This window comes from Phaethon lepturus, unplaced genomic scaffold (genome assembly GCF_000687285.1).
Source record: "Phaethon lepturus isolate BGI_N335 unplaced genomic scaffold, ASM68728v1 scaffold28456, whole genome shotgun sequence".
NCBI lineage: Eukaryota > Metazoa > Chordata > Aves > Phaethontiformes > Phaethontidae > Phaethon > Phaethon lepturus.
Window position 1 is genome coordinate 17,535 of NW_010547337.1, and position 18,302 is coordinate 35,836.

General features: G+C 43.2%; 1 protein-coding gene across 1 annotated transcript in view; it reads left to right on the forward strand.

Annotated features, from left to right (window-relative positions):
• The first annotated feature begins 12,893 nt into the window (after nt 1-12,893).
• LOXL2 (lysyl oxidase-like 2) overlaps nt 12,894-18,302 on the forward strand; it is a 41,226-nt gene continuing 35,817 nt past the window's right edge. The window contains exons 1-2 of the mRNA XM_010289618.1: nt 12,894-13,254; nt 15,738-15,913. Of these exons, the coding sequence (XP_010287920.1) occupies nt 12,894-13,254; nt 15,738-15,913 (537 nt within the window). The remainder of the gene's footprint in view (nt 13,255-15,737; nt 15,914-18,302) is intronic.

Sequence of the window (18,302 nt, forward strand, 5' to 3'; positions counted from 1 at the left end):
ATGTTTCGCTTTATGCAACCCGCAAGCTCTTCCATCAGCTGGAAGCCTGCATGGCATTTGCTGCTTGTATCCTTACCCGACCCAGGCATTCGGCAAAACATTCCTCCGGCAGGCTGTCATGTTTCTCCATGCCCTGATCAGCAGACGCTCACACATTCCTTCCTCTGGCCAAACTGCCTTCAGCTTCCTGCCAGTCTGAAATAGCTCTGCTCTGTGGAGCTTCTGCTGTGACACGTTTTTCCCCTGATGTCCCTGAGACTGAGCGAGGCGAGTCTGGCCAGGCTTGACCCACCAGGCGGTGCTCTGCCAATAGCCATCATGCTAATTGCAATTCGCAGCGTTTCACCTCTTTCTTCAGCATTCCTTGTACAGGAGAGTTAGGGCACTGTGGACTAGCATGCAAAACCTGCTGCTGCTTGCCACTCGTGCTGGCTTCCCTGGGAAGAGCAGCCAAGCTCTGTTTCAGTGGCATCCTGGGTTTGAGTCCTGACATCTTGATATTCTCTATATCACACCAAGAAACAACTGTCCCTTTTCTAGGTTGTTTTTTTTTTTTCCTCCTTTAACAACACGATTGATGCTGGGAGCTGCCCTGCAGGAGGCTTTGCCAACTTGTGGGAATGTGGTTGTCATCCCTCTACCAATATTGTCAGCTGGTATAGTCTGCTCTGGGTGGATGTCATCTCAGAAGCCTATGCCAGTAAGGAATGGGGCTGTTCTTGTGTTGGGATGAACCCTCAGTTCTGGAACAGACCACTTCAAGTAACGAGTTTGTGAAACAGAGGGCAAGAAGACTTTGTGCTGAACACCTTACAGTCTCTTGTAAGCAAGGTTGAGCTTCTCTGGTATTGCCAGTTCATTCAGCAAAGAGCTATGACCTTGTTTAAATTATTCAGGGCTGCATTACACTTCCAAGCTAGCTTCCTTTCCATTTCCAGCATGTTGCAGTTTCTTCTAATGTTGGTGTCCGGTTCAGTGCAATGTCCCTTTCCAATAAAAGGTGGCATCAGAGAGTGGGGAAGCTCTGCACATTACAGAGAGCTGGGACTAAGAACAAATGCTGCTTTTCCTGTGGCTGGGATTGAGAAAAATGGAGTTGTTCTCTGAGCAGGAAGCAGGCATACTTGGTGTGGGTAAATTGTGTTTGGGAAGTGATGAAAAGCCTGGGAGAAGTCTGACGACAGGCATGTTCTTGTAGCTTTTGGTGTTACATTGCTGGAAATGTATCCAGAGGTGTGGATTAAGCACTCGAACTTTTCAAAATAATTAATAGAATTAATTTGAGAATTGAAGCGAAACCAGGGAGGACTAACTTGGAAGAGTATGCTATAGGCAGCAGCCCTGTGCTACAGTAAAGCTTGCTAGCAAGTCCTTTACAAGTATGAATATACTAAAATAAATGGGGATATTCCCTTTGGGAATACCTGCTGCTCTTTCTGTGTCTATCAACTTTCTGCTGACGTGTTTGAAAAACCTGTTGAATGTAGATTTAAGTATCCAAGGTCAAAGCTGGTGAGAAAATAAATTTCCATGCTTTGGGAAATGCTGACACTTCAGAATGTGCTGCTGTCCAAAACTGGGTCAGAAGACAAAATTTCAAGGTCTTCCCTGTAATAGAGATTTGAAAGCCACTGTTTTCTTGTTGTTATATGGTTACAGAAAAATGGAAGTGAATAGAACTGTTATGATGCATTAAAAGCTGACATGGAAAAAAAAAAAGGCTAGTTTTAAAAACACAAACGCCACTCTAGTTGAAAAGATAGCAGAAGTTTACAGTTGCCTCAGAATAATGTCTAATTGATTTAGCTACTTCTTGTTGATAGAAGAACTGTTTCAACTAGCTCTGACCAGGGTTACTGTTTCACTGCTAGCTGTTCACACCACAGATGCTCTGAATTTTCTGACACAGCAGAGGTCAGGATTTCTGATTGGTTATTGGGTTTTTATGAAGAATTGTTTTTAGTATCTGGTTAGTCCTCGGGGCATCAAGGAGTTGGAGTAACTCCTGCTGCAGTTCTAGCTGGTTTTTAACTACGTGCCTTGGTTTGAGCTGCTGTAGTTTTGAGCTTTAAGAATATCGAGCTGCTGGAAAAGCAGTTGCTGGATGCTGAAGGGTTAAGGTGGGTGATACCTGAGTAGCTGGCATGCTGCAAACTCTACAAACTATAGAAAAGTGTGTAAGTTTGAAGATGCTGTACTGAAAGACTCTGCACTCCTCTGTATTTGTAGAGTGCTTGGCACTGTGAGGTTCTGAATCAAACTGGGGTGCTTAAAAATTGCTGTGATCATACTGTATTATTTAACACTGGTATTGATATGATTTTCAATGTTTGTTCTCTAGGAATATCCTGAGAAAGCATTCGTGTTCTTATTCCACCTCCTTCCTTGCAACTCTGGCTAGATTTTCCCCCCCATTTCTTTTCTGTTTGCAGTCCTTTCTGCTCAGATTACAAGACAAGCCCATGATATCACCCGCTATGAGCTGAGGCTGAAGGGGCTGGGTCTTGGGAGGGGTTTGCTTGACTAACTCTAGTGAAATTTGCCAGGAAGCAGCAGCTTCTTGCAGCATATTTCTCTGGCTGCAGGATATTTTCCAGCGCAGAGGGGACCACTCGGGCAGCGCGCTCAGCCCAGGAGAAAGAGCTTCATGAAGCACGACGAGACAGAGGTCACCCCCAGCACAGCCTACCACTAACTCCAAGGTAAACGCAGTCTTGCTGAGACTGCAAGCCAGAACAGTGGCATTATTGCTAGAGATGAAGGGGCTGATGAATTAGTTTAAACATTTCTAACCCTCTCTTGCTTTGGGGCTGAATGTTTGATTTCACTTCTTCTCTTTTCTCTTTGAATGTATTTTCTTTCTCTCCCATCAGTTTGTTATAAAGCATGATATTTAGACATAACTGGCTGGGAAGAAGATAGATGTTTCTTCTAATTCCTGCCCTCTGAGACTTGACTTGGCAGGGGTGGGACAACAAAGATATTCAGTGTCACTTTGTGACCAAGTTAAAGATTTGCTCACAGGCACACACAAATGAAATAAAGACATGTTGCAAACTGTCTACAAGTTCAGGCAATGTGTATTCCGTAATATTATTAAAATATGCTTTATTTAGACCAGAAAGCTACAGTACATGCCATCAACATTGTGTAAATGTTACCAGCTAAACTTCAGAAGCTGTTTAAATTATCATCTCTGAATAACTGTGCCCTTTCAGAGGAAAAGGCTTCAGTGCAGATGTTTCCCATTGGCAGAAGGTGCAAAACAGTTATGTCCCTAGTTGAGGAACTTTTCTGCTGTCATTGCTTGGGATTCACAGCCCCTTGCAAAGCAGCCCTCAGCCTACCAGCAAGTTTCTCTAGGCTGTTTTATCATGCAGCAATCACAGTAGTTTTCAGGATGACTCCAGGATAGGCAGTGGTATCCCCCTGAAAAGTTGCAGCACAGAAACATGGGATGTTTCTCTCTGCAATGAACCTAGCCTAGGCTGAGTTCCAATTATTCAGCATGCATACAAATAACTCTGCCTTCTTTTTAGATTAATATTTGTTGTTTAATTTAAACAGACGTTATTGTGTGGGGGTAAAAAAAGATCTAAAGACCAAGACAGTTTAGAAGACTGCAGAGAAAGGTCCTTGTTTAGCTATCTGGGAGCATAGTAGGAAAACTATTTAGCATCTCTATAATCAGCTCATAAAGATGACATTGCAGTGCTTTTAAATTTGTACTAATAGGGGCTGAAAATAATTGCTTTAGGGTTCCCACTTGCCAGTTTCATTTCATGTCTATTGAACCACCCACAGTGGTGGAATTTCCTTGGTTGGAAGCTAGAGAGCAGCTAGAAAACATAAAATGAAATATTAGCATGAACTACTGTGATAGCAAAGCGCATAGGGAGAAACTACTGTAGTGTGCTAGATGCTTGTTGCTGCAGGAATGAATTTCATGTGATCTTACTTGTAAGTACAGGATAATTTTTGGAAAGAATCCCCCCAAATGGGTTACTAATGTGAAGTTTAATACTTCAGTCAGATGGTGATGAGGCTCAAGATAACTCTCAAGATTCTCTGCTCTACACTAGAGTCCAGTGTGGTGTTTAGTGAGTGCTGGGACAGGATTGCAGAGATGAGGTCTTTAGAAAAGCCTTCAAGAAAGTTCTAGCAGCTTGGAAAAGCCACCAAGATTGAAGGGAGAATTGATAATGTAGTAGAGGACAATGCTTTGTCTTCAGCAGGGTGATTTAATAGAGAAGCCATGCATTTTTCTGAAAGTGCCATCCTTTTGCAAGTTAAGCAGAGACCCTGAAATGCGTGCCTAGTAATGTTCTCTGGATTTTTTTTCAACAGTTTGACTCCCAAGTTCATTGTCTTTACCTTATTATACCACTAACTTTCCTTCTGTTTTTTCTGTTTCTTGCTTTTATGTTTATTTTAACTTTTTATTCTTTATCCTTCTGAACTGTTTCATAACATTGTTGGTGCTGTTTAAAAACACAATGATGTCCTTAGAGATCACAGCTCCAGTGGATGGAATGATTTAGCAGCTCAACCAGTTGGTTGGTTTGCAAAGCGCTTTCTGTGAAATCCTCTGGGAACACGTGCGCGTGCAGTTATGCTTACTATGAGTGTCTGCAAATACATACATCGAGGAGGAAAAGTCCTGGTCCTAATCTGTCGTAATGCTGATGGAAGTTTGTTATTTCAAGGGATATTTCATAAAAAAGACAACATGCTGTTCTGAAGTCAACCTGTCCTGTGTCTGCACTGCTCATGGGTTATGCTGTGTTAATTAAGACAGCTTTCTACAGAGGTATAAGGGGGACCTCCTTCTTGGAGGATATCTAGTATTTGCTAACGCTCTTCAAACTTAGGTCATGCACATATGTGTTCTGGTTCTGTGAGTGCGTGTGTCGGCTATGGATTTTAAAGACCCTTTTGTATGTTTCTATTAATGAATTAATTTTGTGTCATGAACAAATTGGATAGGTTTTATGAAAAGGAGTTGAATTGTATAGCTCTAGTTGCCACTGCTGCTTTTGCTAAGTACAAACAGATTGCTTGGTCACCATAATCGCATCCATTAGTTGCAAATTAAAGAATTCATACTACTAGGTTAAAAAAATCACTTTTTCTGTTTAATTGTCGTGGACCATATTTGGGAATAAGTTCTGTTTCCTATTAAGAGTACAGCACAGGGTCTGTGGAACAGCCAGCTGGTGCTGGCCACGGGCCTGAGAGTTGTCATGATTCACATCTCTATTCGTCTTCGTTCTCCGACACTAGGCAAAGGGAATAGATAAAGAAAATAAAGAACTTCCCAAAATGAACCATATTTGAATTGCAACCGTGACATGGAGAGAAGATGTTGCATGAGTCTGATCACCAGGCAAGTTTTTTTGCCTTCTAAGATAAATGAATGCATCAAGGGGCCAAAACTGAAAGCAAATGTGAATTGCTTCAGTTGAAGAAGAGACTGTAGCCTGGATTTGGAAGCTCTAAGAAGTGTTCAGCTGAGCCCTTTCAGGAAACATGGTGACCATGGATCTGGGTGTTTGGCCCTACAAAAATTGCTGTATCCGTGCAACTTTGGAGAGCAGCATACTTCTAAACATTGTGATCTCGTAGATCTAGTCAAATAATGATGCAAAGGGCTTTCGTTAGGCAACTTCCACAAACACTGATTTTTCTGGTTTTAGACCTGTAGCTGTCTTTTAAAAGAAAACATAAGCAAAGTACCTTCTCCTTCCTGCTCTCCTAACTCGCCTGTTTGTCCATCAGAGCTTCTCTTCTCTTGCCTAGCTTCAATAGCAAGTGATGGCAGGCAACATACATTCCTGGGCTATATATATCTTTTTGTACTGTCTGTGGTAGTTTATCCTCATCAGTTGGCAAACACTCCAAACTGTTTTCTGTTGCAGGTAGTACATACTTCAGTAAGCTTTTGGGAGGAAATAGAAAAAAGTGGGTGTGGATGTAGGTACGTTTGAATGTGAAGCAGAGGCGAGAAGGTTTTTAGTAATTATTTAATAATGTTCTTTCTCTCTTGAGTGAGGTCTTGTGGCTGGTAAAGTCATGGCAAGCCCATAACTTTGGACTCTGGAAGCTTTACCTCTGCTGTGAGAGCGCATGCTGAGACTTTGCGTGCTTTTTCCCTGCAGCATCCCCACAGACTAGAAGCAGCAAATTGCATTTGGTAGCTTCCCTGATGAAAACAAGTGTTGAATTTGCTACTGGTTGCCTTTGGCCAGCTTGCAACAATGTGAAATTTGCTTTCTGAAGGTAGTTCTCAGCTCCTGCGCAGTGTCAATGCTCTAAAGTGACTTATGAAAGCCCTATGCTAATTGGAGAGTTGCAAGGAGCCTGAGTGAAAGGGATGAGCAAATGGCAACAGCTTAGTGGTACTGGCTAACAGGCATTGGTTCTTTTCTCCTCAACTGTGAAGAGAAGTCCAGAGGAAATGTGTTCTCGGAGTGATCGCTAGCAGATTATATTGCCATCCTTCTGGCTTGCAGAGTCTCTGGATTTGTAACATATCAAAATGTTATCCTGAAATTATTTCTGCTGTCCTACTTTTTCTGGGCTCTGCCTTGAATCCCATACAGCATTTTACCAGAGGAGGGGGAAAAAAAAAATTTAAAAATCAGGTATTGGTTTAGATGTCCCTGGCAGCATTTTGGCTTTCTTCAGTCTCTCAACTTCCACCTTCAGCATGTTCTTTGGACTGCCTTAGCCTTTGCTGCTTCCCCTAAAACTGGCTGTGTACTGACACCAGAAAGGGCTTGCCTGACCCATCAGGTGTACCATGATGGCATCTCGTCCCTGAGGAGACCATCCCAGTCATAGGATGCTGTCACAAAAGTTTTGTTATCGAGCCCGTGCTGTTCTGCTCTGCTACGAGGCAGGTTCTGTTACACTGAAGTCAATCTGAAGGATGTCTGGGGATTTCTAGGAAGAGGGTTAAGAGTGATGGTGATTTTTCTGGTCACCCCAGCCAATCTGTGGTGATGCCTTCCTGCCATGCAGTGGGGTGTGGGGTTTCATGGGAAGCTTATGGTCTTCTCCAGAGCTCCTTATCCACTGAAGTAAGTACTAGTCTTACATTGTTTCTCTAGCTAATGGGTCTGTGATGTAGATTTGGATTTATTGCCATTGCTTGGTATATCTGGTCCTGCCAATGACCTTTATGGTTTAGTGTTTCAAGAGTGTGAACGAGAGGGGTCTTGTTCATGGCTTATCCTGGGGTTATAATCAACGAAATTAATCTACGAAAGCTTTAGCCCTGGTGCCTGTGGCAGGGCTGAGTCTCTTTGAACAATGGGAGAACGTATCTGAGCTCTTACCCAAGCGAGCAGTAGCATTTCTATGTACTTCAATAGCACTGGAGAGGGGCCCAGTGTGAATCGCCCTTGCATTGGCTGGAGAACTGCTTCCGCGGTAGTGGGAAATCCTGTTCCTCTCCCATGGCTGTGCCTGCTGCGGGATGTTTGAGCGTGCCTGAGGAATGCACTTTGGGCGATGGGGTGTGGAATTGGAAATGCAGGGTGTACCGTTTCAAGTGACTGAATACCAACTGTTTGGTGTTCCTGGCTGAGACCCAGGCGTGCCAGCAGTGGTCAGAGTGCTAATTGTCTCTTCCTCCTGATGGATGCCAAGCCAAACGGAGCATTGCTCGATCTCCAGTCACAAAGGACTCAAATCAACCACTCCAGACTTTCCTTTTGTTATCTGGATAAGGATGGGAGCAGGAAAGCTGGTGTTTCTGGTTTTGTCTGAGCTGATCTATTGTTTGGATGATTTGGTGAAATTAAAAAAGGAATCCTTGCTGGTAGGAGCAAGCTTTTAATTTGGGAAGATGAATAGCCTATTAGTTTCACCTGGTGAATTCTTTGAAGTAGAAGCTCAATATTATTTTGAAATGAAACTGTTGCACATTTCCCTGTAAGCCTGTGTCCATCTATTCCCTTCAAGAATTAAGACCTGTGCCCTGAAAAGGGCTGAGTCAGCAGCTAGCAGGAGCATGCCTTAAAGCCTTAAATTACATGTTAATGTGGTGATGGAGAATCATCTTATGGCCTGAACTACAGGATGGGGAGCCAGGAGACCTGGAGTATTTTCCTGGCTTCTCCACTGACTCTATTCAATAGATTTTTAATCTTTGTCTTGGATTCCTTTGAATGGGGAGACCAAAATATATACTTTCAGGATTACATCATTATTAATAAGTCTGGAGGCTCTTAAAGAGAGGCTGTGAGGGGATGAATGAGCCCTACAATAAAGGGAATAACCAGCACAAACCAAACGTCTTGCAAATCTAAGCCTAGATTTGTTCTAAGGGAGTTCACCATGTGCAGTTTTCTTCAAGACCTGGGGGGAAAAAAAATGCATCTCAATCTTGGTCACAGCAGCAGAGGAGTGGGTTTACTTCAATATTTTCCTTACTAAATTTTGTTATTGTGGCTTATGCTGCTGCCATAAACGTGTGTGTGCAGTTGATACTGTCCACGTTGGCTTCTTTAAATGCTCTTAAGTGAGTCTGTTGCTGAATTGTCAGTCTTTTCCTTGAAGAGCAGCGATAGTTCTCTTTGATATTGATGCAGTACAACTAACAACTTGTAGCTAAGGAGAGAGATTTCAGGAGGAGCCAGGAAAGAATAAATCTGGGACTTGCGTGGCTGTTGTGCTATGGAGTGAAAGAAGTGGTGTAAAATTTTCTCTGCTGCTTTATCAATCCTCTAGACCAGTCCTGTGTTACTGCTTGTCTTGTCTCCTGATGAAAGCTGACCTGGATGTTATGGACGGATGTCTCTGCCAGAAGTTGCCCGAACCTCTCTGCTGCCATAACTCCCTGTTGTCTCTCCTGACTAACCTTGACAGGAGACGGAAAGCTGAGAGCCCTTTTCAGGGCTGTGGTGCTGGGTGGCTTCCCTGGATGCTGCTGGGCACACCAGGCTCCTGAAGGTTCCCCATTGTACCTGGACTGCTGTTTCTTGTGGAAATACTGAAATATGCCTCTGTTCAAATTCCACTGGATTCTGCTTTTCCTGATGTCGTGACTTAGTCTGAATAGTTTCTCTTAAACACCTCAATAAACAAGACCTCTGGGTATGGAAGATTTTATTTCTGGGGCGATGCAAACACTGTGAAAGCTTTGTCTCTTAATGTTTGAATGTGTAACTATTTTGAAGCGGATGGTAATATGACCTGAAGGAAAAGCAGACTGTGGTTGCTAGTACACACTGCGGTGTTGTCTCCTGAAGCGTGTAGGATTGCTGCTGTTCTGATCTTATGGAGAATTCCTCTGGGATTCACTTCTGCAGGTGGCATAGGACTAGAAGGGAGACTTCTGAATGTTTTTCCAGTACCTTCCCCTGGGCCCTCAAGGAGCCCCTCCCGATCCTCGCAGGATCCTGACAAAGATGAGATATGATGCTCTATGACCTGAGCGCAGAGCATGTGCGCCCTAAGTAATTTTCCTTGGCAAAGTGTGGGATTGTGTTCATACAGGCTTGTTAAAATTTCCTTTTTGCTAATCAGACTTGCCTCTGTGGGACAGGGGACTCTCGGGCAACTGTACCCTCCCTCACCAAGTTTTCTTCAGTTCTATCATAAATGGGGTTTTTTCTTAGTCTCGTCTGACTCCAAAAGTCTCTAAGTTTTTGGGGAACAAAAGTAAACAAGACTGTGGCTGCCTTTTGGAGTCTTGGGGCTCGTGGGGTGTCTGACTCAGCAGGGCTTTGCCAAGAGTGAAGATTACACCTACTATATTTACTATAATCTAAATTAGTATCTCCCTGACTAATAATAGTATCAATTAAAGTAACTTGGAAGTCTATTGTGATCCCCCACCCCTTACAGCTGCTTATGAACCATGAGGTCTCCCAGTGTTGTGACTTTTTGTAAGGCTCTGGCATCTTGCAGTGGTCTGTCTGCTTTATTAATTAACACTTCAGGGAGTACTGCTCTCAGCTGGTAACTATTACATCCTGCCTCTGAATGGTTTCCCCAAATTGTTGTGTCTTTTGGCTGAAATCCTTCAGTAAAATGACTCAAGAGCTTTGGTTTGAATAGAAAGCCGTCCTGGAAGCTGGACTTGCACAGCTTTTAGCTATTCCTTGGCCTCTGATCAGGCAGGACCCCTATTAACCTGAGCGCAGAGCTGACTGCTGGCCGTTGTTTGCCTTGGCGCAAGAGGGACGGGCGAAACATGCTGACCTGCTGGTTACGCACTGGTTGTTGATCCTTTTCTCCTGTAAAATATTCTTACTTAGTTTACTATTGAGCTTTCTGGAGTATCATAAAACAAAACTGTAACCTAGAGGGGAATTTGGCACATTCCGTTAATTACCCTGACATGCCTTTTAATCTCTTGAGAGCTAGAGGTCCTTCAGGACTTGACTGTAAGGCTACTCTCTGCACGTTATCTGCCTTTGCCTTCTCAAATATCCTGCGTGTGGCTGCCTGCTATGCAGCAAGACCATGCAGCAATATATAAATGGAGCACTGCGTTCTTGTGCGTGTGGGACAGCCATGGGAAAGCTGTAACGACTTCTTTAGAAACCTGACTGTGTAGCTGTCAGCTAAGACAGAGTCCTGCTACCCTTCATCTTAGTTTTTGGAGGGAGATTGTTTCAGTCCGACTGAGTATTTGATTAATATTTGCTGAGGTTTTTAAAATCCAATTTATGCAGTAGCAAGAAACAACAGCCACATAAAATGAAGTAGGTCAAAACAGATGTTTAAAGAAGATTAAAACTGAAAACCAGATTTTTCTGAAGAGCACTAGGCTTGCGGTTCTGCTGAGCTTGAAGTTAGACACGCTCCCCCATGCCCCCCGCTTCGGTGTTTTTACTTATAACTAACATATGTTATTTTTCTCTGTTATGATCTGAGGGGGTTACTAGAATTTTTTTTATACTGTTCATGACAATTGCTCTGCCCATGTGTTTATCCTCTGGGCTAGAAAACCATCTTGTATCCATGAAAAACATTGTAAGAGGTTTCTTTTGAAATCAGTGCTAGTAGGTATGGAAGTCAGACATGTCTGACTAGTACTAATGTGCCTTGACTCAGGAGCCTTTTGTTTTTACAGAACACATGTATCCTGCCCTGTCATTTGCTTTGGGAAATCCCCTTTCTTTGCTCCTGGAGGGGTTCAGCCTTGTGAAAGCAGTTGTACTTCCTTCCTCTCTTCCCCTCCAACTCTCTCTGACATGGGGCAGGATTTTATTTTACTCCCTTCTCTCAGCCTCACCTTCTGACCTGCAAAAAACTGAAAAATACCCATTTCTGTAGCAGTATTTCTCTGGGTGCCTGATGAAAAATTACAAATCTTGTGAAACCAATGTAAAAGTACGGGGCTCCTTGAAACAGAATGTTTACTTTCCAAGAATTTTTTGCCACAGATTCCCCCTCACCCTCCTGATTTAGTTAGACCTGTTGTAAAGTCTCCCCTTGCTTTTCCCATTTCCTCCCCTGATGCCCAACACTAGACTTTTAACCTACGTGCTTTCTATTGTATTTGTCTATTCCTTAGACAAATGCCTTTCATCCCCAGGTCTCAAAGCACTTCAGTAGGGAGCTTACGATCATCAGCCCTGTTTAATACAAGGGGAAATTGAGGCACAGCCCTGGAAGTGACCTGCCTGAAAGGTCACACAGCAGGTCAGTGTCCAAGCTGAGGTTTGAACTGATATCTCTTGGAATTCAGGCACTCAAGCAGCTCAGAATTGTGTTGCGCTGTGTCTTCGTATGCATATGTGATCTCCTGGTAATTTTTTAGGGATAGCTAAGATCTAGCAAAAATACTGGACGGCTTTAGCTTCTAGACATCTGTTTTTGGAGCCAAGTCTTTCCCCTTCTCCCTCCCCTTTGGTGGTTGCCAGGAAATAATGGAGTTTTAAAAGGCTGGGGAGTTTTTTCCCACTACACTCTGGCATTGCTTCATTTGGAAACTATTCAATCGTCAATCCCCACGTGTGCTGCTTGACCACTTCCATGTGCTGGGTGCCTGAAATAAGGCTGGGGAGTATGTGAGCGGGAACCGGGCAGAAAAGGACCAGGATTTAAACTCTGCACAGCATCTGGATGAAATTCCTCTAACAAGTCAAAAAGTTGCTGGTTCATACCTTAAATGACTAGCTGTTTAAGGATGTAGCAGTTTTATGACAAGTCCCTATCCAGATTTGGCAACCAAAAACTGTTTAGCACTAGTCCATTGGATGGACAAGGCTAGCTCAATCTGCTTCTGCAAAGTGTCTGTGTACAGTAAGGCATGTTGATTGTCTAGAGATGAAACTGGACAGAAATAAGAATTCTATCATTGTATCAGGAAAACAGACTTCAATTTAAATACCGCACTTCTGACCATGTTATAATACATTTAATTCCCTTCTAGTTTTTCACTGTTTCAGTGATCATTTTGGCTTCTTTATTGAAGGAGGTGTGTGAGAAAAATGGTTCAGTTCTGTCCTGGTAGGATTTGAACCAAGGTTGGCTGTAGCTTGCTAGAGCCACTGAACTACTATTTACAGAGAAATAAGAAAATCAATTGTTAGTACTTGTGACCTGTAGAATTTTGCCTTGGAAAAAATATTCTCCAGCTAAAACCATTTAGCAAGTTGGCCTAAACTTAGAAATGGTTTTCATGGATATTTCTTCAGCTTGTTCTTCCACCCGGCAAGAAATAATTTAGTTGACTGTGGTATTTACAGGCAGCATTGTACGTAGTCTCTTCCACAGCTTTATCCCCGCTGAAGCAAGAGAGATGAAGTCCCTGTCATTACCAAGCCTTACTGAAACTTTCCTTTCCTTCCAGGACAGACACGCAGTACCTACCTGCACTGATTGGCAGCTGCTAGCAGAGGACTTGGCTCTGAGAACTGTGAGCACTGAAAATGGAAAGATTCCTGGGTTTTACCCATAACCACTGTTTCATCATGCTGTTCTTCATCTCCTTGAGCCCACTGGGCCTTGCCCAGTATGAACATTGGCCCTACCTCCCCGGTTATCCTGAGCCACCCCCACAAGTGTACCAGCCCCCCCAGAGACCAACAAATGTTCCCAAGATCCAGCTCCGACTTGCAGGGCAGAAGAGAAAACACAACGAAGGCAGAGTGGAGGTGTTTTACAGTGGCGAGTGGGGCACGGTGTGCGATGATGACTTCTCCATCCATGCTGCGCACGTGGTCTGCAGGGAGCTGGGCTACGTGGAGGCAGTGTCTTGGCTACCAAGCTCGAAGTATGGAAAAGGAGAAGGTAAGGTAACTCCAGAGCAGTGGTGTTGTGCTAGCTGTCTCTCCAACCCCCAGTAATTCTTGACTTGTCAGTCAAATTTAAGATGTAGTGATATTTCCTACAAATGTAACTGAAATATAACTGAAATGGTTTCCAGGTGAAGCAGTGTCTCTTTAAGTCAGGGTCCCATTAAATTAAACAATTTAAGTAATAGGTGTTTGCTTGTTTTGACTGAAACAAGGAATGATATAAAGAGCTGAAGGACCAGATCATGGTGTGTGAACTCTGGCAGGGGATGCTTAGGAACGGCTGGTGGTGGGTAAGTGTAGGAGGCTCTTCAGCAGCCAATATGGCTCTTCAAAAGGCAAGCTGCACCCGCAAGTGTAATATATAGACGGTCCATTTCCCTATTCATGCTTCCATTGCCTTGCACTGTGTCAAACAGGCCCTTTAAACGCTCCTTCCCATGTTCTTTTTTTCCTCTGAACTGTTTAGGCTCTAAACAGACTGCCTATGCAATGCTATACAAATCTTTTCCCCTGTTAGCATCTTAGAGACACATGCATCATATTCTCCAATGCAGGCTAGCCTGTAAAACCCTAAAGGAGTGTTTTTATATATATTTATATAGGACTATATTTATAATAATCCTTTGGGACACTGTCAGGCTGTTTCTGGTGGGGAAGAGCTGTTTGCCCTCACCCCAAATGGCGCATCCATTCTGGCTGTCTGAAATGGTACGTGATGGTTGGTTGGACAATTGCAGATTGCATTTCATTCGCAAATATGTGCTGAACAAAGACTTGGAAAGGTGAATGTTTGTATGCTATAGCAATGAATTCTTAAAATCACAATGCTTGAGAGAAAATAGCTCTGTAATAGTATATAAATCAACAGATTTAAATTGTCGTCTTTTGATATGCTGTTCGTTAAATGTTGGCCTATAGAGAATTTTTTCTGCAAACATTGAAGACTGGCACACTGTTGATGTAACCCACAGACAGATTATTTCCACTGCAGAAGGGATAAACGTGCTGTATGTCTGTTACTTAGCACCACTCATTAGTGCTCGCACATATAAACTTGCCCGTAAAAGAGCAAACAGGCCTTAACAGTGACTTGACTGAAATGCGAAACGTTGAACGTTGTCCCAAGCTGTGGATTTTGGCTCTTGGGGTAGAGTAGGAGATTTCTGTGCGAGAAAGAAGCCATGACATTTGAAAACAAACCAGAAACTGATTGCCACGTGATTTAATGGGAGTGAGTGTTCTCTGCACGTCAGAATAGTGCTGGGTAAATCCTGATGTAGCGGAATCGTGCCTTCCTCAAACTGTAGAGCCAGGCTTTGCAGGAGCAATTTCTGCCTTCCTGTTTGGAGAACACAGAGAGGCTGGTGGATCCATCGTCTGGTGATTAACCAACTGAACCTGTTGGGGCTGCTGGAACAAAGCTGGGACAGCCAAGGGAAGCAGCTACAGAATCTCCTAGTGGCTCTGAAGGTCAGGCAGTCCCTGCTGTCCAAAGGACATCTTACTCTTCAGACAAACAAAGTGCTGGGGACCCTAAAATACGGGAATCCTTTGCTGGATTTAGGGGTTGCTTGCTGCAATTTAGGGGTCAAATTGCAGGGGGAGCAGCATGTGCCCAGCACATTTCCAAAGTGAAATCAAGCGCTTTGTAAAAGTTAATCTCAGAGATGCTGTTGGTTCTTTGCTCTCCCATGCTTCTGGGAAAACATGACCTGAAGTTCAGAGGTGGCACCTATTGATTTTTGTCTGCTCATCTTAAAAATGAGTTCTGAGGGACCCAGTTTTTTAAAATAGAAGATATATATGCAAATACCTATGCAGGCTCAGGCACACACGCACACTTTTTGCTGGAGAGAAAGTGGTAATTGCAGTCTGGAAACTGGATCTGGCAACTGACTTTCAAAGAGCATCCAAATAACAGGAGGCTCCAATCAATAGCGGTTTGTTAAAGCTTTTGCAAAAATTTGCTTTTAAAAAGTTAGGGCACTTAATGAAAACTTGGATCTGTCTCCTACAAAACGTTTAAAAAGGATTTGATAAATGAGAAATGATGTAAAGAAAAGCCTTAAATACAGAAGAAATAATTTGGTGAGTATGATTAGAGGGCAGGGTCTCATCAGCCAAATAGAGGGGACCGGGTGACACTGTTTGCTCTGAAGTGGCTGTTATCAGAGCAGGTCATTTACCATTGGGAGCAGGATTGCAGCAGAGATCTGCTTCAGGCTGGTGGTGTTTTTTTTATTACCATACCGATAAGGGAAAGGGAAAGCTGTGGGGCAGAGCTGCTTGCAGTTCGTAAACACTTGAAGTGGATCGTTGATGTTCCTTAGCTGTTGATTCAATCTTATTTTAGCAGTAATCTCTTCCCCTGACATAGCAAGAGCACAGTAGCCTTACTTGCTTTCCTATCAGCTACCAGTACAATCTAGATTTACTCTCTTTGTGAGTCTCAGTTCTATTTTCTTTCCCCTTCAGGGAAAATTTGGATGGACAATGTCCACTGTAATGGCAAGGAGACCACCCTGGCAGCATGCACTTCAAATGGCTGGGGAATAACTGACTGCAAACACACCGAGGACGTGGGAGTGGTCTGCAGTGAAAAGAGAATCCCTGGCTTCAAGTTTGACAACTCATTGCTTAACCAGATAGAGGTAAACACACTTAAAACTACAAGATGCTGATCAAGAGCCTTCTGTGGATAGGGGTGTCTGCTGCTACACATTATAGGTTATCCCAGCTCACACTATGGTTAAAGCAAACTCTTGACAGTGCTTCTAGATGCTGGCTAAAGATGCAACTTTCAGATTTTAATTTCAGCTGTTCAGAGCATTGTATGTATAATAAGAATTTGAAAGGGTTTTTTTAATAGCGTAAGAATAAGTAAGGAGAAAATATATTACTCCTGTTCTGCAATCACTTTTAAGAATTGCAAACTGGTTTATTATATTTCTAAGAATGAATAGAGAGACAGAATGTGTGCTGTACTCGTAGACCTTACATCTGGGTGACTTTGTTGGTTCATAGTCTTAAATTGCTGAGTTTTCTTTCCCTTGATCCATCCCTTTGGGTACTGGGAGCAATTTGGAGGTCTCTGGTAAAACCGTGGGGGTCAGCAGTAGGCTTAGATTTGGAGGTCAATAGGGCTTACAACTGTGGCTTGAAATGAGTGGATTTATAAAGAAAATTATAAAGAGATTTTTGCACAGCTTGGCTAAGCAATGACAAAGTAACCATGATAACCGTATGGAAATATTTGCAGGAATGGGTGATTAGTACTGGAAGTGATGAAAGGAATGGACGAGAGGAAAACGTGGGCTGGTCACTGGGGGATGGGTTCTGGATTGTGACTGGGCTAGACTGCTACGCTGAGGTTGAGACTCTTGGGGAAATGATAGAAGCAAAATGCTTGAATCACCTTCCAGTGGTGATTTTTAGATTTCTGCAGAATAAAGAGCTGGAGGAATGCTGGACTGCAAAGAATTTGGGCTGAGCTCTTCAAAGAAAAGAAAAAAAAAAATGGTTGTTTTTTTCTTTCAGGTTGGAAAGTATTTGTGGTGACTCGGCTAACATGTCCCTTATTTTGCATGCTCGGGTGTTTCAGTATGCGAATTCAGTGGTTGCCTTTAGACAAAATTTATTGAAAGAGCCTATCCAGTAACCACAGTCAGATCTTATTTTAAGCATACAGGGAATCCAGGATGTATCACATACCACAGTGTGGTTTCCATGGCTGAATCTTGGCTTTGTTCATGACCTGAAACAATGGATACAACCTTCTTTATCACTTTAAAACAAAATTATTCTAGCATTTACTTCAGTACTTTTCTTCTGCCAGACTTTTTTCCACTGGAGGTTAATGCAATGTAGCGTACTTGACAAGGGAAGATAGTATGCTCAGTCAAACTTTTTGTTGCCCTGCTGAGGCTTTAGGAAGAACACGGTATGGGTGAGCAGGCAGCATTCAGCCCTTTCATGGAAGGCTCCTGTGCAAGGATGCAGGTATAGGATATGAGAGCTGAAATTCTCTTTCTTGCCTTGACCTTGCTTCGCTTGGCTAAGGAGGGAAAGGAGGCTTCCCGGAGGGATCCCAAGCTGCCTCTGTCAATGGTGCTGTTGTTGCTTGGGGAATGAGGCGAGATCATGGAATATCAGTAATGGCTTTGGCAGGCGCATGCTTCCCCAAAGCCACAGTGAATCCTCAAAACAGAGGCCTGGAAGAAAAGATGCTTTAGTCTAGACGGAGGTCACTTCACTCTGAGATGCTTCAGATATTAATCATAAAAGCTTTGAAGGGCTTTTGCTTTTCCATTAGCTAAGCACTGGAGGTTGACTAATGAGTTGAACACATTGGGTAATTGAGGGCTAGCTTGTGCTGATGCTGTGTGGGTGCTTAATCTTCACGTATGATAAGTAAAATGAATCATGAAATTGAAGCACTGCACGTAGCAGAAGCCTGACTCACCAACAGGATTACTCAGGAGAAATAGGTGTAAGAGAAGTCATATTCCCCATGTCCTGGCAGCTCTTGGGAGCTATGTCTGGATGAAGTCATCCACTGATGTGACACGTAACAGCATTCACAGCAATTGCTAAGGGGCACTGGTAGCTAAAGATGCTGAACTGGTGAGGAGAAAAATAGAATAGCTTTGTTTTTGAAGTACCTGCACTAAGCTGAGAGCTGTCAGCCTGGCTGTCCCTGTGACTTTGTCCTGGTGGTAGAAAATAGTGTTGCATTTTCTGGACAGTGGCTGCTGTCACCCCCAGCTCTACGTTTCCATGTCTGTGTATGCATGCTTCTCTCTTCCCTATTGCTGCCTGAATTTTATAAACAGCTTGGTACCATATTGCTGCTTCTACTCCACAAAACCAGTCTGTGTTTTCTTATATCCCTATAAGATCACTGGCAGCTGAAGGGTTCTTTTTCTGCGGGCTTCATTGCAGCAGGATTAAGGCTAAAAGTGATGTGCTATAAATTTTTAAAATGCCATCGTGGAAGTACTTTTCAATCACAGCTAGCTGTCAAATGTTTAAACTCTTTCC